Raw genomic sequence first — 20,484 nt, forward strand, 5'->3', positions numbered from 1 at the left:
ATCCTGGGCTCCTTCACCCCACCAGGCTGTGTCCGCAACACGGGGCAAGGTGAGCACCAGTAAGCCGTGCCCAGGACCAGCGATTCTCTCTTTCCCAGGCCCTCCAGCATGCTTCTCTTGCCCTGTCCCACACTCAGGCCTCACCATCCCCCCGCTTGAGGGCCACCTGCTGCTCTCTGTGACCCTGAGGACCTGGCAGGCCTCCCTGAAGCGGGTTAACACAGGCCTTCAGGGAGGCCAAGGGAGTGAGTGCCCATGTGGGGGAACTCAGGCTGGATCAAGACCATCACTTCATTGGGACCACCCCCCATGATCTTCCACTGTACACCGACCACGACCTGTGTCCAAAGCCCCCAATGGCCATCACCAAAGGCACCGGTCACCTCTTGGGGACATCGTTTCGCCTGCCACTGGTAGCCCTCATCCCAGCCCCAGGACTCCCGCATGCCTGTGCCCGCCCTTCTCCCCATCTAGGAGTCCTCCCACAGCCTTCCGAGGTGGGGGGAATCAGTGTGTGCCCTGCAGGAGCCAGGCTGGGTTCCATATGGCCACCAGCCTGACCTGACCTTCAGGTGCACAGGTGAAAACAGAGAGGGGGGGTCAAAGGGGCCCTCATCCCTCCTCCTTTCCCTCACCCTCTGTCCTGCAGCAATCCAATTCTCCCCACCTTCAAATGTTCCCAGAATCCAGCCACTTCTCTGCACCTGTACAGCCTTATGCGACCCTCGGCCACCCTTGTGCCTCCTTCCTAGTGTCTCGGCCTCCTCCTTACCCTGCTCAGAGGCCAGAGGAAACCTACCTGTCCCTCCTCTGCTCACAGCCCTCCATAGCTCCCATCACACAGAGTAAAAGCCCATCTCCTCACTGTGACCCACAACCTATCCTCACGCCCTTCTCTCTCCATCTTTCTCCTTCCGTTCCAGCCACACTGGCCTCATAGCTGGAGGTGGCTCTCCAACACCCCAAAGAGTCCTGCCTCAGGGTCTTTCACCGGCTGTTCCCTCTGCCTAGAATGCTGTTCCCCCAGGTATTGGCAGGGTTCCTCCTTCACCAACTTCAGGCTTTACCTACAGATGTCACCTGCTTGTTGCACCTCCCTCATCCCCCCATCAGTCTTCTCCTTGGCACTTGTCACCATCTGTCCTGCTGTACCTCTTACTCATTATTTTTGAATGTGCACTCCATGTGGGCAGGGGTTCATCTGTCCCGTTAACTAATGCCACAGCCAGCGTGGCAAGCAGACGGGGGCTAAGGGGTCCCGGGTTGCTGGACATGCCCTCATAGGTCCAGTCGGGCCTGTGGGGCAGCCCTGTACCATCCCAACCACCCACCTCTGCCCTCCCGCCCAGGCACTATCTGGTCACTATGGCACCCATCAGTAATGGGAGAGGTGCCCCCAACCACCAGCCCCAGCCCAGCCTCGAGTTTCATTTTGGCAGGGCCCACATAGGAGGCTGCCAATGTGTGGGTACAGAGCGGAAACAGAAAGTGGCTCCTGGTGCTGGCAGCTGAGAAACAGCTCCCAGGCACCAGGGGCTCAGTGAGGGGCTGCCGAGGTCCCAAGGATGGCACCCATACCCTGCCCCACCTGAAAGGGCAGGCCCCAGGGAGCTCATCTCAGCCCTCACTCCCCCTACACACCACTGCCCCTGACTGATGCCCCTGCCCTGGGGCATCCGCGCCAGGCAGGGAGGGGCTGGGGGTGGGTCCTGATGCTGGGGGTCCCTTGCTCTCTGTCTTGTCTTGGCAATCAAGCACAGGGTTTCCCAAGGCCACCTCCGAAGCCAGGCTCTCGGAGCCCAAGTATCTTTCTTTCCCCACCCAGACACTGGCCCAGAGACAGAGCCCTGTCCAGCTCACTGAGTCCAGTGTGGCCTCAGGGTCTTTGCACAGGCTGTTCCTACTGCCCAGGATGCTCGTCGCCCCAGAACCTGTCCTGGCAGATCCTTCTTCTTGTTTTGGTGGACACAGCTCAATGGTGACCTCATCCCAGAGGCCTCTGCCATTCCCCTCCCTCCCTCTGTTGTTTAGCTTTCTTTTTTTAATAAACGGATTGATTGGCTGCGTGGGTCTTCGTTGTTGCGTGTGGGCTTTCTCTAGTTGCGGCGAGCGGGGCTACTCTTCTTTGCGGTGCACTGGCTCCTCATTGCGGTGGCTTCTGTTGTTGCGGAGCACGGGCTCTAGGCACGCGGGGTTCAAGGAGTTGCAGCACATGGGCTCAGTAGTTGTGGCTCGCGGACTCTAGAGTGCAGGCTCAGTCGTGGCACACAGGCTTAGTTTCTCTGTGGCGTGTGGGATCTTCCCAGACCAGGGCTTGAACCCGTGTTCCCTGCATTGGCAGATTCTTAACCACTGCACCACCAGGGAAGCCCTTAGCTTCTTCTTATCGAGGGGCGCTCACTATGCATTTCTCTCTCTGGGCAGGGAGCTCGCTGCTTTGGCCACGGCAGCGCTCCGGCACCCACAGCAGCGCTCCGGCACCCACAGCCCCGACCACAGGGGGTCTGTCTCGGCTCATGACTCACCGCAGGGCAGCAGGGAGCAGGGGTCTGGGCGGCTGATGTTCGCTCCTGTGAGGACCCGGTACACACCCCCCCCACTTGGCTGAGCCTGAGTGCTCTGGCACCCTCACCACCTGCAGACCACCCAGGGGTCCTGCGTTCAAATCCTGGGGCCCCTTGTGATGGCTGTGACTTCTCTGTGCTGCAGTTTCCTTGGATGCCAGCTGGGCTTGGGGGACATGGCTGTGCCGCCTGCAGCTCAGCAACATGAGGTGGCTGTTTGAGGGCAGGGGAGTCCGTACAGCTGCTGCTCACAGACCCTGGTCACCGGGGCCCCCTCCCAGCAACGGCCCTGGGTGATGGTGCCCAGGCCCCTCCCATCTGAGCCTTGGTTCCCACATGCTCCCCTCAAAATGGCTAGAGCAAACATGGATCCGGTGGGGATACCTGGAGTGGAGACATTTATTGACAAAAGGGGGCGCTGGACTGGGCTTCCAGCCTCTGCTTCTGGCCAAACGGCAAGTGCCCGCTGGAGAGGGCAGCACAGCCCTGGCCTTGTATCCCCACAGCTCCAGAAACGCGTCTGGGGCCGGCCTCAGGCGCTGGGGGCGTAGTGCAGCACCAGCCGGTCAAAGTCGTTTTCCTTCAACGTGAATAGGGGGCGGGGAAGGGGGATGGGGGTGGGCAGAGAAAGGCGAGAACTTGTGAGCCAGGCCCCAAGGTCTGCGCTTTGCCTGGCAGAGCCTCGGGGGTCTAGGGCTCAGAGACGGGCCGCCTGCACAAGCTCACCTTGGCCTGGTACTCCTTGATGAAGGGGTGGGACCTGTGGGCGTCCTTCAGCTGGGACAGGTAGCGGTTTGTCACCTGTGGGGGAGGCAAGGTTAGCTAAATATGGGGACTCCATGGTGGCTCTGACCTGCAGGGTAGGGAGTGGGGTGAAACAAGGGCCACCTGGCCAGACCCAGGCAAGAGCCCTGGCTTCCCCACATTTTCTCCATCACAACCTGCCGCCCCGGAACCATGCTGAATTCGAGAGGACCCTGGCGGGTGGGGAGCACCACCTGGCACAGAGCCTGCACTTGGTACATGCGCGAAGCATGCACCAGGTTCAGGGATGCGGGCTGGGCAGGGACCCAGGCCCTGGGAGAGGCAGGAGGCCAGGAGTGGAAGGCAGGTCAGGGAGCACGGGGCTGGGAAAGGAGGTGGATTTGTTCTGGGCACGTCGTATGGCGACACCTCAGAGGTGGGCCCTCGCTCCCAGCCTTGCCCTACCCGCCAGGCTCAGCCCTGACCATGTGGGGCTAGGGGCGTCTGTCTGGCTCTGTTTCTCCAAAACTGAGAGTCTGGGGATGTCTCTGCAGTGAGTGGGAGAGTGGTCCTATCTGTCCTGCACCACCCCAGCCCTGAGGCTGTCTGGGGGGCTCTTCTTCGAGAAACTGGTGACAGACCATCATGAAGCCCTGAGGCAGGCCCCTGGCCGGCTGGGCAAGACACCTGAATGGGGCAGTGCCCCAGCGTCCTCCTCCCCGCCCTCAGACCAGGTAGGCTCAGCAGGATTGCTCCCCGGAGCCCTGTTTCTCTGTCCTGGTGTCCGCCCCCAATCCTGAGGTGGCACAGGCTGAGTCCCAGCCTGCGAGCCCTGAGCCTCAGCCCACTTGTCTGTAGGACCCACAGAGCAGCTGACCTGCAGCCCCGACCAGGATGGGGACCCTGGGAGAGTACTTGCAATGCCAGCTTCCCGGGGCCGATCTCAGCTGCACCCACTCGTGGGGAACAGGTTTTTGCCCCAAGGCCAGGCCAATCTTGAAGGTCAGACCCTGAGGCCCCAAGCTCCCTCTAGAGCCGGGGCCACACCAGAGACCCCTGCCCACCCCAGGCTGGCACCGTGAGGGCCGGAAAACACTCTGCACCTGGCTGAGGGTGGGGAGGGTCCTACCTCGGGAGGCTTGCCCAGGTGCTGGGACAGGACGATGAGGTTGATCAGGGTCTCAGGGTGGCCGCTGTCCTGGCAACACAAGGGGACACCAGACAGGCAGGGTCAGCTCCTCCAGGCCCCCATCTCAAGCAGGGCTGGGATTGCAAGACCCAGCACGCCCCCACCACTGGCCGCTCCACAAGACAGTGACCTCAGGGCCCTCCCTTCTGCCTCCCCACACCGGCTGCTTTCCCAGTGAGCGTGTTGCTTCACGTGCAGACCAGTCTGACACAGAGCCCCCTTGCTTGTCGCAATTTGGGAGGGGCGTTTTTATCACAAATCTCAAAGTAATGGAGTCCAGACCAAGGCGGCCTCAACCTATCACAGCCCAGCTAGCTGCTCCTCCTGCTGCAATGAAGCCTGAGACCGTGGGACAGACCCCTCCCGCCCTGCCTGCTCCCCAGGGGCATTGGCAGGAAGCTGCGGGAAATTACCAGAAACTCCAAGGGGGTGACCTCACCCCACCCGCCCATATTGGGCTCTGAGGCACAGGGAACTCTGGGAATCAGCTCGGCCGCTGCCTTGGCCAGGAACCCCAGCCAGAGCCCCTGGCTGGGGCAAGGCAGGGACATGCCGCTCAGGATGCAGGGCGCCACAGGCTCGAGGGGCTGCAGGGACCCAAGCCTCCTGCACAGATTTGGCTCCACCCCATGCTGCCCTTCTTTGCAGAGACCCGCATTCTCCCCACCAGCACGGGGCGCTCTGGTAGGCGAGGCAACTCCACACGGGCAGCCTGACGACACCAGCCAGCAGGAGCACCCGACTGACTCCCCTCAGCCTGGCCCCACTCGGCCAACAACCTGACGATAGCTCGGCCCCTCGCAGAGATGAGCATGGAGAAAGCTTCCCACTGGTGTCAGTGTCTCATTATATCAAACAACGTTTCAGATGGCAGCCGTGAGAAGACAACTGCGGCAGCCCTGAGTGCAGCGCTCCAGGCCCTCTGCTCGACAAGGATGGGCAGAGGTGACACATCCCGTCGGCAGCCTGCTCTCCCCTCGGCAGCAAACGGGAGCTGTCTCTCCCAAGCACAGACCCAGGTGAGGGATCACCACGAAAGGCCCCTGGCCAGGTAGCCAAGGTGTCAGTGAAGAGGAGACAGAGCGTGGGTCTGCTCAGCTCAGGCCGACGGGGGCCCAGGCTGACGGGATCCTCGCATTTCCAAGAGAAGTTAGAATCAGGATTGTAGCTTGCAATCCTGAGTTTTAACTGATATGGCATTAAAATCCCCACATGGCCACAAGGCAAGCCATGGGGTCTGTGGTACACCTGTTTCTGGGCTGGGGCTGCGCCTGCCCATACCTTGTCCAGAGCCTCCTGCAGCACGCCCTCCGCGGCCTCCCACCGGCCCTGGGCCATGTGGCAGGCTGCCTGCCCACTGAGCAGCAGCAGGGTGGACGAACACTTGTCAGCCATCTCCTGGAAGATGTAGTAGGCGTCCTGCAGCTTCTCACCACCCTGCGGGGACAGTTGGCATCACCGCTTTGTCACCCTGCTGCCCGGCCCTACCCTGCCTGCTCCCTCCTGGAGGGATCTCAGCACTTTGTGGAGACAATCTCAGTGCAGCCGGCCCACGGCAGGCAGTCTTTGGACACCGCCCCCTTCCCCGAAGAGACCCTTGTGCAGCTAGTGCTGTGAAGGGGCCGAAGCGGTACACAGACCCCCTCAAACCCGGCTCCCCAAGCCCTATATTTATAGACTCGAAAGCCTCGGCTTCAAGAGGGAGAATCAGTGCATGGGCAGCTGGGTCAAGGTCTGAGCTGGGACCACTGGGACACATGGCCCATCGGGGTGGCCTCTGCTCCAGCAGCCATGACCCCGACCGCCTGAATTCAGAATAAGAAGGTTCTGTCCGCCTGGTAAAGACACAGCGCCACACCTGCAGGGGAACCTGAGACCAAGATGTGCTTGTGAAAGACTGCTAGGCTATGGGAGAGAGCTGTTCGGGTTTGTCCCAATAAACTGAATGGATACTGTGGGGTGAGGCCTCAGCCCCGCAAAAGGATGTGCAGATGCACACATACGAGGAGCACCATTTAAAAGGCCCGTACAAAGGCGACTCGGAGAAAGGGAGCCAAATGTCCAAATCCAGAAATGGGGCCTGCTGCCAGGAGAGGGGTGCCCAGGCACGGGGGGGTGGGGGGCTGGCTCCAGGGGGGAAAGCGTGAGGGGGATACGGGCACCAACCCTGTGCTGGGAGCCCAGAGAGCAAGCTGACAGCAGCCAAGAGCAGGGCCAGACCCCAGAGGAGGGTGCGCTGCCAGCTGGCTGGCTCCGTGCACCCGGGCTGGGGGGCGGGAGCGGGTACGTGCAGGCAGAGGTACGCCGAGTCCGGTTCCATAAACCCCCAGTTTGTTCACTCTGGCTCTGGCCAAGCCTCTCGGCTGCAAGGAGCCAGAAGGGGTCAAGCCCGAGAGAGGGGGAAAACGTGCTGGGGCTCCTCCAGGGGACTAGCCCCCAAGAAAGCAGGAGGTCCAGCACGTCTGTGGAACCCCACCTGCACCCTCCCCACAGGAGCAGCCAGCGCTGCACACAGGGGGTCGCCGCCACCTCCTGGCTCCCGGATACTCCTGTCTCTCATGCCCGCACACAAGCCGGGTACTCACCACCGCCAGGCTGACCCAGGCGGTGGCCAGCTGGGTGAGGGTGGCGTCCTCGTCCTGGTCCTGCATTTTCTTCAGCTCCTTCCTGGGGGCAGAGGAGAGAGGCAGGAGGTGCCCGGTAGCTGAGTGGCCAGTCACTGTGCCCCACCCCAGCCCGAGTTCCTTGCTCACGAGGCCCCAGGACCTCAGGCCCCGGCCTGGCCACCCCCCATCCACGGCTGCACATGCCTCTGCGTGCTTGCAAAGCCCACCCCAACCCTGCAAGATGGGCCCCACTGCCTGCCTCACAGAAGGAAACTGAGGCACAGACAGTGACGCCCCTTGTCCCAGGCAACACCCTGCAGAGACGAGAAGGTAAACAATAGTGCAGTCACCCCAATGGACTAGAATGAAATAAATGGAGAAACACTCGTGTCACTGATAATCAGAGCCAGGGGGAGGGCTCTGGGTGGTCCCCATGCCACGTGCACCCTTGAAGACAGCGGCCTGGCTGCTGGAGAACACAGGGTCCCAACATGGCCTGGCCGTTGCTAAGATACCCCCCCCCATGCACAGGCCACAGCCCAGCAGCCCCGGTGGGGAGGGGCTTACCGGGCGAGGTCCAGGCGGTCTAGCTTCAGCAGGATCTGCACCGTCATGGCCATGCTGTGGAAAGGGCGGGCAGTCAGTGAACTCCCACCCCACTTTATCCTCCAACAGGGGCTCACTCTGTGTAAGCACCACCTTCCAGAAACCTCCCCTTGAGTGCTCAGGCCACCAGCCCCGCCTTACAGAGGGGAACACTGAGGCTGACTGTCAGCCCAGCTGGGCCAAACTCAGACCTGGGCGCTGCTCGCTGGGCTGAGCACCCCATCGCTTCCCAGGCCCTGCACTTCCACCTGTCTCTGCTGAGTGTGCTTGGGCCGGAAGCTCCCACGGGGTCCCCAGGCCTGTGGCCCGCTCCCTGCCCGCCCCGTGGCTGGCCATCCCATCTGTACCCCCGTCTCCTTTCCAGAGTCCCAGATGAAGTGCTGCAGGGGAACACCTGCTCCATGCTTTCAGCGCCCACACCCACAGCCCCTCGCCTCGAGCCCAGACAGCTGTGACCACCGATCACTGATGTGGCCACTTGTTCCCGAGTTTTCCCGCCAGAACGTGACCCAGCACCCAGACCAGCCCGAGGAGAAGCATGAGAAACATTCGTGGGGTGCACTGCCTCACCAGCCGTGTAACATGCCTATTGCAAACCCTTCTCTGGATCAGGTGGGACATAAACGGAAATGAAGGAACACGTGGTGACCAACTAACCAAGGGAAGGCAGAAACCAGAGCGCTCATAGGGGAGAATGGCTGCACCCTGCAGGGCTGGAGTCCTGGCTGCAGGGAGCCGGACACAGCACAGCCCAGAGCCACCTCCTGGGGTGGGGGTGGAGCCGACAGCAGGCTGCAGGGCGCTCCAGTGCCCAGGCCCGGAGTGCCCTGAGGGCCGGTCTCAGAGGAGGGTCCGTGGGGCCCAGGGAGGACATGGAAACGCAGGGCCCAAGGCAGAGAAACACAAGGCTTCATGGGAGAAGGGAGGGTGCAGAAATCTCAGGCAGAGACAAAGGTGCTTTCTGCTCTGCTCCTGGGAACAGAGGGTTTTCAGCCCCGGGTGATGTGTCCTCAGAGCAATGGCCCAGCCATGCGGAAAAGTGTGTCTCCTGGACGGAGAACAAGAGCTGCAGCCTAAATGGGAGGCCCATGCCCCATCCCAGCCCCTCTCTTTCAGAGCAGCCCCCCTTGCCGTTCCTATGACGATGGCTGATGAGGCCCTGAGCTGCCTGGACACCAGAGGAGCCACTCACGCTGGCCGTTCCCCCAGTGCAGGACAGCCACTCACCACTCCAGGCTATCCCCTTGATGCAGGGTGCGCAGGGCTGCATCTGGGTTCTGGTTGTGGAAGTAGATGGAGGCAGCCATGAGCAGGAAGGTGGTGTTGGTCACGTCCACGGTCCGGCTCATCTCCCGGTCCAGCTCGGCCACGATCCCATCCCTGCGAGATGCAGCTGCTCAGAGCCCGAGGCAGGGGCGGGAGGCGGCCTCTCCGACCGGCCCTGAGAGGGTGAGTCAGGCCCCCTGGGGCACAAAGCAGCGGAGGGCAGGATAGGCCCAGCTGTCTCTGCCAGGCCCCACTAGGTGCCACTCTCGCCACCTCCCCACCAGGCACTCCTCACCCCTCACATAAACACGGAAACCAAGGCCAGGAGAAGCGGGGTTGGGTGCTCCAGGCCCAATGGGGCGTGTGGGGCAGGAAGGGCCATGCCTGGCTCTGCCCACGAAGCAGCATAAACGACCATCCAGGTCTCGAGCTCCACTGGCCCTCAGTGCTCGGGGGCTGAGGTGTCCACGCCGCCCCAGATGCACAGGGACAGGCTAGCTCAATGGGGACACCTCCACAGGGACATGAGGCCACACAGGTAAACCTCACACTGGCGACGTCACCAACTTCCCGAGGAGGCCAGTGGTCTCAGCAGAGGGTCCTGATCTACCTCGGTCAGCGTCAGGCCTGGGTCCTGAGGGCGGCTGTGCAGGACGACACCCCACTGACAGGGTGGCTGCCCCCGGTTCCCGAGCTTGGTGTGCAGGCTGCTCCCGGCAAGTGCACGTCATGCGCGACTGGGGGCTGGGAGCCGGCAGCAGGCTGGAGTTCAGGCTTGCCCGAGGACCAGCCGGGCGCCCTCACCCGCCACAGGACACCAGAGTCTCGGTCTGCTTAACTGAAACGAGGAGCTGCAACTCCTTGTTTCAAAGGGCTGCTAAGCGGTTAATGAGAGAAGGGAGGCAAGGGCCCGGCCCTGTGTCACTGCTGGACAAATGCTCTGGCTTGGGACACACAAGCGCATACGTTTCATGCGGGTTGCTGGGGGCTGGTGGCCAAGTGCCTGTGTACCCGAGAGCCCCTGGAGGGCAGGGATGTGCCTATCACTCCCTCTGCGCCCACCAGAGAGTGCCTGACGGACAAATGACTTCAAATCTGAGTCTCTTCCCCGCTCTGCACAGAAGGGCTGTGCACGGGGATCACACAGGGTTGGCGTGAGGAGCCCCAAGGCCACGTCCCAAAGCTTCCTGCCTGGCTCCTGGCACACAGGCTGTGAACACGGTGCCTGCTCTTGTCCTTGTAACCTCAGTGCTGTACGTTGTTCCCGGAACACGTTGTGGTTACCCTTGCGGGCTCCAGCACTTTCTCCACCACCTGCTCGCTGGGCAGTTTGTATGGGGTGGTTTGTACTGCCAGGATGGATGCATCAAGAGCCGCTCTGCTTTCCCGAGCGCCTGCTCCACGCCGTGGGCTTCCTGCGGGTTCTTTTCTGTAGTGCTCACAGCAGCCCTGGGGCTCCTTCCCCTTCCGAAAGGAGAATGGGGTTTGTCACCCCAGCTAGAGACGTGCACAGAGAGGGTGAAGGGATGGCCTCAGGAGGCTGCCTGTCTTAGTGTCCTGGGGTTGCTGTCACAGAGCCCACAAACCAGGCAGGGGATCAAAACAACAGGGGTTTATTCTCTCCCAGTTCTGGAGGCCAGCAGTCTAAAATCAAAGTGCTGGCGGGATTGGTTCCTCCCTCCAAGGGCAGATCGGTCCTGGTCCTTTCTCCTGGAGCTGCAGCAGTCCTTGGCTTGTGTCTCTTTCACCCCAATCTCTGCCTCCATCTTCATGCAGCCTCCGCATCTGTGTCTTCTCTTCCATCTCTTATGAAGATACCAGTCACCGGATTTAGGGCCCACCTTATATGCAAGATGATCTCAAGATCCTTAACCACTTACATCTGCAAAGACCCCCATTTCCAATGCGGTCAGGTTCACAGGTTCTGGGGGTCAGGACATGGACATGTCTTTTGGGAGTCCCCATTCAGCTGCCACGGCTTAAGCCTCTCTGAGTAAATCCTTCAAGTGTCTGTGGACGAAGGAGCCTGATCACAGAAGGTGGAGCACAGGGCGCTGCCCTCCACGAGGAAGGAGCAGAGGTGGGGGTCACAGCAGACAGTCGTACCCACACTTGGGACTCACAGATGGCGGCAGCAGCCTCCGAGGAAAGCGTACTGCCAACAAGGTCATGACCACATCCTGGTCTATTAAGTTCCACAGGGCAGAGATCGGGGGGGAGGGCCCCTCTGTGAGGCGTCACAGTGCTGTGAGGGGCGGCCTGGGTGGTGGAAGGGCCCTGGGGCTGGGACAGGTAGGCGGGAATCGGCTCACAGAAGAGAGTGGCTCCCTGTCGTGGGCTGTGCTGCCCCAGCCTTCCATCCCAGCCGCCCTCTGGGGAGTGTTTTACCTCCGAAATCCCAGGGGGCCTCAAGACCAGCCCATTCCGAGGGGCGGGGGAAACCGAGGTGCAGAGGGGCCACGGGGCCTGCTGCGTCAGGCTGGTGCTCCACGCACAGGTGAGGCAGGGCCACACGGCCCCCACCTGCAGAAGCCGAGTTCACGTGCACCTGGGCGAGCATCCCAGCCAGCAAGGAACAGCCCATGCACCTGCCTGTGCAGGAACCATCTGAGGCCAGCAGGGCTGGACTGTGAGCTGTCTCAGACCCCAACGGAGCAGCAGGTAACAGGCGGGCCTGGCCCTGGGATGCTCAGCACTTCCAGGTCCCCATAGCCCGGACCACCCCACCTCTCCTGGCCATCGCCTGAGGGAGTTTGATGACTGCTGGTCTGTGGCACAGGTGGACACACCCAGCTCAGGGTGAAGACTTGCTGTCCCCTCCCACCCTCCATCTGGGCGGAGATGAACGATGCGTGGTGTGGCTGCCATTCCCTCCCCTGCACAGTGGGTGAGCAGCAATGGCTGGAAGACTGGCTGCAGGGTCCCCACCCTTATGTACCAGGGGAGGTCCTCCTGGCAAGAATGAGGCCCTCACAGTCCCTAGGTATCTGTACACAAGTCCTCATCTCTGATCCCCAGCCCCCCGCCCCCCTTGAAGCAGGGTCCATCACAGCCTCCCACTGAGCAAGTGAGGGAAATTGAAGCTCAGAGAGGTGAGAGGGCAGAGGAGGGATGCCAACTAGACATCCTCTGCCCACCCAGGCCCATCCACCGTGCCCCAGGCCTGCCCCCCACCCAACCTCACCGCCGGCTGTCGCTAGCCAGGTACTCAGCAAACATGCGCACGGCCTGGAGCTCTGGGGCCGAGGAGGGCTTGATCTCATCCAGGACCACGCCGTACTTCCTCTGTGGGCAAGACAAGCAGGCTGTCAGCTCTGCCCGAACTCCCCGTGGGGTTTATGTGTTCTCAGACCCCAGGAACATACAAGGGCTTCTTGGCTCTAGCACTGCCCTGGTGGAGCCCCAATACCAGGGGCCGGTGCCCACCACTCCCAGGGACCCCCTCAGCCCACGGGTGCCATCCCCGCTGGAGTGCGCTGTGGAAGCCAGCACAGCATCACTCGTTAGTCGTGCCACGCTGCCCACTGCTCTAGCTGGAGACCCTGGCAGCTCACTGTTCAGCCCCTGGTGGTGAAGTGACGGGGTGAGGGCCCCGCCAGCTCTGGGGGTGGGGTGCGGTGGTGTCACCAGGGGCAGGTGGTCTGGGCACTGGCTTCTATTGAGCAGAACATGCACCCCACCGACAGACACCCAGCAGGGAGGTCACTGCAGGGAGGGGAACTGCAATCAGGGACCCATTTTTCACTATCTTTCTTTCTAGGTAGTTTCAGTATTTTCGTTGCCAGTGACGTGTATTCATCTTTTAAAGATATATATACACACACGAATATATGAACACATCCAAGGAGATTCTGGGGCGCACCGGGGCACCCTACTCTGCTGGGGACCACACACACTGTCTGGGCCCCAGCTTCACCCTGGAGGTTGGTGGGGGGAGGGTGGTGAGGGGGGCTTGGTCCACAAGGTGGAAGTTCCATCAGGCTCCAGAACCCTCCATAGAGGGAAAGATGCAAACAGACCTGGGAAGCCACCCGAGGCCTGATGTGAGGTGGGGGCATCTGTGGAGCCATGTACCCACAACAGAGCACTCTATGGCTGTGGCTGTGGGACGAGGTTGGCGGGAGGCTGGTGGGTCTGGGGTGGGAACAGGGCGGGGCACAATTCAATCCTGTCTGCAGAGTCCAGATTGTTTTTAGAACAGAACAATGCAGTCTTACTGCATTATCAGGGTAATGCTGCTTTTTAAAAACCCTAGTGTCTGTGGAAGCAACCTAAATGTCCATCAACAAAGGAATGGATAAAGAAGATGTGGTACATATATACAATGGAATACTACTCAGCCATAAAAAAGAACAAAATAATGCCATTTGCAGCAACGTGAATGGCCTTAGAGATTCTCAAACTGAGTGAAGTCAGTCAGAAAAAGAAAAATATCATAAGATATCGCTTATATGTGGAATCTAAAAAAAGACTACAAATGAACTTACCTACAAAACTGAAGTAGAATTACAGATGTAGAAAATAAACTTATGGTTACCAGGGTTGGGTAAGGGGTCTGGGAGGAGGGATAAATTGGAAGATTGGGATTGACACATACATGCTACTGTATACAAAATAGATAACTAATAAGGACCTACTGTACAACACAGGGAACTCTACTCAGTACTCTGTAATGGCCTATATGGGAAAAGAATCCAAAAAAAAAAGTGGATATATGTATTTGTATAACATATTCACTTTGCTGTACACCTGAAACTAACACAACATTATAAATCAATTATACCCCAAATAAAAGAAAGAAAAAAACCTAGTGTCTAAACTGTGGGTTTTGGCTAGTAACAGTATCAATATCACTGCATTGATTGTAACAAAAGCACCCTGCAACCCGAAGTGTTAATAAGAGAAAATGCCCGTGTGGGGGGTGGGCATTTGGAATTCTCTTTGCCATCTGCTCAGTTATTCTGTAAACCCAGAACTGTACTGAACAAGTGAAATCTATCGATTAAGTATAAAAAGAAAAGCAAGAAATCTCAACATTGGCCCTCTGGCCTGGTGCTCCAGGGCCTCAGGGACACTGCCACCTTCTTATGGTGGCCACACCAGCTGCTCGTGGTCCCCGCCCCTGCCGACACTCTGTTCCTTACTCTCCTTCCCCAGGGTGTTGGCAGTCATGGTCAAGGGCCCACACTCACCTGTGCCAGGTACGCTCTGTACAGGAAGACATCCCTTTCCACATCTCTCTCCAGGCTTGACGGCTGTGGAAAAGCAGGTCAGAACTCTTGGGGGCTACGTGCCCAACAGGCCCTCAGAGGCCACAAGTGGGCAGCTTTCTCAGTGGAGTCTGGGTCCTAGTCCCGGCCCTGGCTCTCAACTGCCTATGACCTTAGGCAGCAGGAGAGCAGCCTCCACTGAGGGCATGCGGTGTGCTGGGCACCTCATTCTGTGCCACCCTGACATCTCCCTGGGAAAGGAGGTTCGACCGTCACCCCCATCCATTCAGGTGAGGGATGGGGGCACCAAAAGTGCTGAAACTGCTCCAGCCACACAGCAGGGGCCAGGGCAGAGCCCACGCTTCTGACCACTGGACACGTGGCTGCTTGTGTCAAGGCGGAAGGACCCCAGGGTGCAGTGGATCAAAACAGAAGCTGCTCAACAGTATGGGTGGTCCGAGGACAGCAAGGGGTGGGGGTGGGGGTAGGTATGGGAATGCCCTGATGCCCAAGTTTGTACAAGCCTAGCAAACAGGCCTGGGAGGATTCCTATCCGGACATGAATGGTGGATACTGGAGAAGGGATGGGACCCAGCGGGAGACGTGCGAAAGGGACTTACTTTCTGTAATGAATACTTCCATGCCTCTTGTTCCTGTCCTGCTTTTGTTTCAAAACGTTCTTTAAACGTGACAAACAGGAGAGATGAAGGTCTGCCTCACTCGGAGGACCTTTCTGGGAGAGCTCAGCTTGGCTGCCCCAGCATAGCGATGTCTGGGTCTAGCCAGGCTGGGTGAGACCTTGGGGACCGCCCTATACTCGGGGACGAGGCCCATGGGCCACACTCCCTCAGCCCAGCCACCACACAGAACCCAGAAGCAGGTGTGAGGTGACCTCCTACAGGGTTCACTGTGGGACTGCGAGGGAGGCCCCCACGAGGCTACGGGCAAGCGAGGGACCCTTCCTCGGGAGAGCAGCTTTGGACCACGCCCCAGGGTGCTGGCTGACTTCCTGTGGGCCCTGTGGCACCTGGGGTGGCACAGAGCAACTCAGCCTAGAGGGCACGCGGGTGCTGGGACAGGCCACCTGGGGGCTGGGAGAGGAAAGTGACGTGGGGGAAGGGGGCCCGGCCACCTTGGAGTCACTACTCCAACAACCTCTAAACCACAGGGCCTGAGGAAAAGCACAGAGAGAATGAACAGCCTGTCCAGCTGCCAGAGCACAGGGACAAATGTTCTGGAGCCCCGCCGGTGGGAGCACGCCAGGACCGCTCTCCCCCGAGGCTGAGAACCAGACTCCCAGTCCCCAGGCCTTCTTCCCAGCCTGAGGGGGCGAGGGCGCTGAACGTGTCCTCCTCCCAGGCCAAGGGAGACTGCGAACAAGAAGCCTGGCTCCTGGCCCCAGCCAGACTCAGGCCAACTTTGCCTGGGGGTTCCAGCAGCTTGCTCTGGCCTTGGTGGCCAGGCTGGGGATCCGGCCATGATTTGGAACACGGTGTCCTCTATATGAGTAACTCTGAAATGACCCTCAGAGGTGGTCACTGGTGAGGACAACCCACCTGGGGTCCCCATACCACCCTCAGTAAAAAAAGAGACAAATGTTGGCTGTTGCTATCTTTGAAGCAGGGACACAGTGGGATGCCTTGTGGGGGACCAGGGTCCCAGAGGCAACTCTGAGCCTCAGCTGCCCCCTCTGTAAAACAGGCACCACCACTGACCCTGCAGGACTGCCAAGGGGGGTCACCGAGACCCCACACACAGACGCTCAGGACCCTCTCAATCAGCCAAAGAGAGAAGAGCTTCTGGGAGGTGTAAGAACAAGGACAGATGTACAGACCAGGGAACACCAGGGACTGTGATGCATGCCACCAGGTGAGTGGTCTGGTCCCCAGTCCTGACAGCTCATCAGAATCACCTGGGAGCTCAGAAACCAGAAAAGCCAGGAAGCTTATGCCCACCAACGACGTCCAACCCCGAGGTGGCCTCAAACTGCCTTCAAACAGCTCAGAGGTGCAGCCAGACCTGAGAGCAAGGGGTACTGTAAAGGGAAGTCGGTGATGGGGTTTGGCAAGGAGGATCACGTTCCCTCCCCTTACTGGCCGTCAGTGTCCCCTGACCACACTCGACGGTCAGCTCCTGGAGGCTTTCTTAGCTGCTTCATCCCTAACACCTGTGCAGTGCCTGCCATCTTGTGGGCACTTGCGAAATGTCTGACAGGTAGGGAAACAAACATCATCATGATGCCAGCACTGAGACACACCAGGTGTTCTACCTGGCGCCACCTCTGGTGGTGCCTGAGGTTGCTGGGGCTGCTATAACTAACCACCAGCTGGGCTGGGGGGTGTGCTTAAAGAAACAGAAACGTACTCTCTCATGGTTCTGGAGGCCAGAAGTCCGAGATCAGGCAGAGCTGTGAGCCTTCCACAGGCTCTCTGGGAGGACCCTTCTTTGCCTCATCCAGCTTCTGGTGGCTCCAGGTAGTCCCTGGCTTGTGGCTGCCTCACCCCCACCTCTGCCTCCATCTTTTCTGTCTGCCTCAACCCTCTCTCTTAGAAGGACACCAGTCATTGGATTTAGGGTCTATCCCAGCTGATCTTGTCTAGAGATCCTTCACTGAATTACAGCTGCAAAGACTCTTTTCCAAATAAGTCACATTCACAGGTCCCGGGTGAACATATCTTTTCAGGGACACGATTCAACCCAGTACAGGCTGCCTAAGAAGGTTTAGGTGGCCTGTGGACCAGAATTAAATCACGTCAGATGGCTCAGCAGGGACAGGACTCCCACTCTTCTGGATGCGTCAGGTAGAATCTCTTGGTTTGGTGCCGGTGCATCTTTACCACGTTGCTAAAGAGGGTGTAGCTCCCCCAGCTCAGAGGTTTGGCCGCAGCGTGCCTCCAGCAAGAGTGACTGCTGAGGGCTTCCCTGGTGGCGCAGTGGTCAAGAACCTGCCTGCCAATGCAGGGGACATGGGTTCGAGCTCTGGTCCGGGAAGATCCCACATGCTGTGGAGCAACTAAGCCCGTGCGCCACAACTACTGAGCCTGCGCTCTAGAGCCCGTGAGCCACAACTACTGAGCCTGCACTCTAGAGCCCGCATGCCACAACTACTGAAGCCCATGCACTTAGAGCCCGTGCTCCTCAACAAGAGAAGCCACCACAATGAGAAGCCCACGCACCACAACGAAGAGTAGCCCCTGCTCGCCGCAACTAGAGAAAGCCTGTGTGCAGCAACGAAGACCCAACGCAGCCAAAGATAAATATAAAAAAAAAACAAAAAAAAACTGTTGGGACTTCCCTGGGGATTAAAAATCCGCCTGCCAACGCAGGGGACATGGGGTTCACTCCCTGGTCCGGGAAGATCCCACATGCCGCAGAGCAACTAAGTCCGTGAGCCACAACTACTGAAGCCTGCGCGCCTAGAGCCCGTGCTCTGCAACAAGAGAAGCCACCGCAATGAGAAGCCCGCGCACCGCAACGAAGACCCAACACAGCCAATAAATAAGTAAATAAATAAATAAGAGTGCCGATCTGGTTTCCTTTGTTTTCCATCACTCTCTACATACAGCACGTCATGCTGATTCCTTCAGCAGGGAGGTAAAGTTTGCATATTATGACACAATAAGACGGAAAGAACACATTGCTGTAATGTAAGCAGAACAGACACACAACAGAAGACAGACGGCGGATCATAACGCTGAACCTCACAGGGACCCTACTGAGACGAATGTCATCGTTCCCATTTGACAGGAGGGGAAAGTGAGGCTCAGAGAGGTGCAGTGACTCAGCCCTGGCTGCAGAGAGAACACAGAAGAGACAGAATCTGAGCCCAGGTCTGTCTCAATCTTCTCATGGTCTACACTACCTCAGCAAAGAGGCATGTAACAACCATGGCGCCAAACGGACAAGGTCCCCCAGAGATGTCCATACCAGTCCCTGGGGCCTGTGAACAGCTTACGTTACGTCACAAAAGGGACTTCACAGGTGTGATTAAGATTATGGACCCTAAAAATGGAGACACTATGCTGGGTTATCTGGGAGGATCCAGTCTAATCACGGAAACCCTTAAAAGGAGAGGACTTTTAGACAAAAGAAATGAAGAACGGGAAATTCGAGAGACTCCAAGTGAGAACCCTGTGGCTGGTTCTGAGATGGAAGGGTGATATGCGGGGTTGAGGACTGGAGAGAAGCATCCAGAAGCCTCCAGGAGCTAAGGGTGGTCCCTGGCCAAGAGGTAGCAACTTGAACAAGTTAGGAAGGTGCTTCTTCCCCAGAACCTCCAGAAAAGGACACAGCTGGGCCAACACCTTGATCTTAGCCTGGTGAGAGCGGTGTTGGACTTCTGACTTACAGAAGCTGCGAGATAATAAACGTGTGCTGCCTGACTTAAGCTGTCGTTTGGTAATTTGTCACAGTGGCAATGGAAAACTAATACAGTCATGCAAATGTTATTTCAACGATTCCGAATCTCTTACTGAAGTCTGTTTGAGGTTTTACTCCCCATTATGCAGATGACACTCAGGGACATGGGGTTCACTGCCAAAGGCCAGAAGGGAAAGCAAGCCTTCCTTACTTCAGAATCCAAATTCCTCCCAACCCTCTGGCTGCCTCTGGGAAGATGTCTGCAACTCCCTTGTGTGGCGCTCCGATGGCCTCCCACACCTTCAGAATAAAATCCAAACCCCTGCTGTGGCCCTTCAGGCCCTGCCCCTCACTCTGCCCACCTCCTTCTTCATCTCCTCCACTGTGCTCACCTCACTCCTGCCGCACCACCCTCATGCCTTGATTACATGGAGCTCACTGTTGCCTCAGCGCCTTTGCAGCAACTTATGGGGTTAGAGCCTTCTCAAGGTTTGGTCACAGGTTAAAATGGCAGTCAGAGAGCCCTGATCTGACCACTCCCACGTGAAGCAGCCCCCACCCCCATTTCTGATCAGCACTTTTTTATCTCCCCTCTCCCCTAGAGGACTCAAACTGAAAACTGTGTATTCTCTTCCTTGGTTACTTGTTTACTCTTTTCAGGACACTACACCATGAGGGCTGGCAAAGACCCTGTCATGTTCACTGCTCTTAAAAATTCTCCAATGGCTCACTCTCAAAGTGACAGTACCATCCATGTGCCTCCTCAAATGGTGCTGCTCGTGGGCCCTGCTGCCCCCTCTCCTGTCACCCACTCACCGCCTGGTTGCCTGGGCCCTGCCTTGAAGGGCTACATTTTCTAGCTCTCAAACAGCCAGGCTCACTCCCACCACTCTCCGTCGCACCACCTCCTGACATGTTGTTTATTTACTTGTTTACTGTCTGTCTCCCTTGGGAGCTGAGGCTTCCAAGAGAGCTGGGAGTTTTGCCTATTTTGTCACTGCTTTGAGCCCAGCACTGATATCCTGCCTGGCCCATACAGATGCTCAAGGAGGAATGCGTGAATGAATGAATGCGCAAGTCTGGGGAGAAATAACCTGGTTAGTGGGGCAGGGTAACGAGCGAGAAGTCATTTCTCTCTTGAGCCTCCCTTTTCTCACCTGTAAAATGAGGATAAACAACAGTTCCTACTTCACGGGTATTGAGGGCATGGCGGCACAGTGTGGGTGCTCAACAGATGGAAACTATTATTGTTGTTGCTGTCTTTATGATTACTACTGTAGCGTAGTGTCATTACCATTGTTATTATTACTATAGCGGTATGAACCCCTCTCTTACTCAAATGCCTCCCAAGGCTCAGTCTGAGAGAGCGCTCAGAGTGAGAAGTATCGTTAAAGTATTACTGCTTTGAGTTTGGTCATAGGACAAGGATAATTCTTCACCGCGCTCTGAAGAGATGTGGCGGCGTGGTGGGGGCGCGGGGATGAAACGGCGCGAGGTGAAGAGGGAGGGTTTTTAAAACCAAAGCGCGACCCGCACCCACCAGGAAGTGTCTTCCGCCTCCGCCCCCAAGGTCCCCCAGCCCCGCAGCCGCCGCACCTTCACCCGCTGCGCCTCGTTGATGCACTGCTGGTAGCTGCCAATGTAGAAAGCATTCTTCACGTCGAACAGCTCGTCCACCTCCCCGGAGCCTCCAGAGGCTGAGCAAGGAGCCGGAGGCGCCATGTTACTGGCCGCTCACCCGCTACTCCCACTGAGAGACACGTCGGCCGGAAGGAGGGAGTCACCGCGGGGCACGCCGGGAAATGTAGTTTACTCGTTCATCCCTAGAGATGAGCCAATGGGAGACTCAAACGGGAGTCAAAGGGGCGGGAGACGCAAGTGCGTCTCGCAGGGCATCTGTAATTCGATTCGATCCTGAGAGCCAACGGGATTCGGGGAAG

At 58.4% G+C, this 20,484-nt stretch overlaps 1 protein-coding gene across 1 annotated transcript; it reads right to left on the reverse strand.

Annotated features, from left to right (window-relative positions):
• Positions 1-2,945: 2,945 nt before the first annotated feature.
• On the reverse strand, positions 2,946-20,300 carry COPE (COPI coat complex subunit epsilon). Its single transcript, XM_079919028.1, has 10 exons — positions 20,141-20,300; positions 14,168-14,230; positions 12,160-12,260; positions 8,937-9,089; positions 7,671-7,724; positions 7,083-7,164; positions 5,779-5,934; positions 4,438-4,506; positions 3,291-3,365; positions 2,946-3,144 (listed from the first exon to the last, which is right to left on the reverse strand). The coding sequence occupies exons 1-10, from the start codon at positions 20,264-20,266 to the stop codon at positions 3,097-3,099; spliced, it is 927 nt and encodes a 308-aa protein (XP_079775154.1). The 5' UTR covers positions 20,267-20,300; the 3' UTR covers positions 2,946-3,096.
• Between the last annotated feature and the right edge of the window lie 184 nt (positions 20,301-20,484).

Source organism: Stenella coeruleoalba (genome assembly GCF_951394435.1).
Source record: "Stenella coeruleoalba genome assembly, chromosome: 3".
In the NCBI taxonomy this organism is placed as follows: Eukaryota; Metazoa; Chordata; class Mammalia; order Artiodactyla; family Delphinidae; genus Stenella; species Stenella coeruleoalba.

Bases quoted from the DNA above. Each gene is read 5' to 3' on its own strand.
- COPE (XM_079919028.1), bottom strand. From the start codon at position 20,266: ATGGCGCCTCCGGCTCCTTGCTCAGCCTCTGGAGGCTCCGGGGAGGTG. The intron at 9,090-12,159 runs GTGAGGTTGGGT...TGCATCTCGCAG, and splicing joins CTGGCTAGCGACAGCCGGCG to GGATGGGATCGTGGCCGAGC. The intron at 3,145-3,290 runs GTGAGCTTGTGC...TTCACGTTGAAG, and splicing joins TCAAGGAGTACCAGGCCAAG to GAAAACGACTTTGACCGGCT.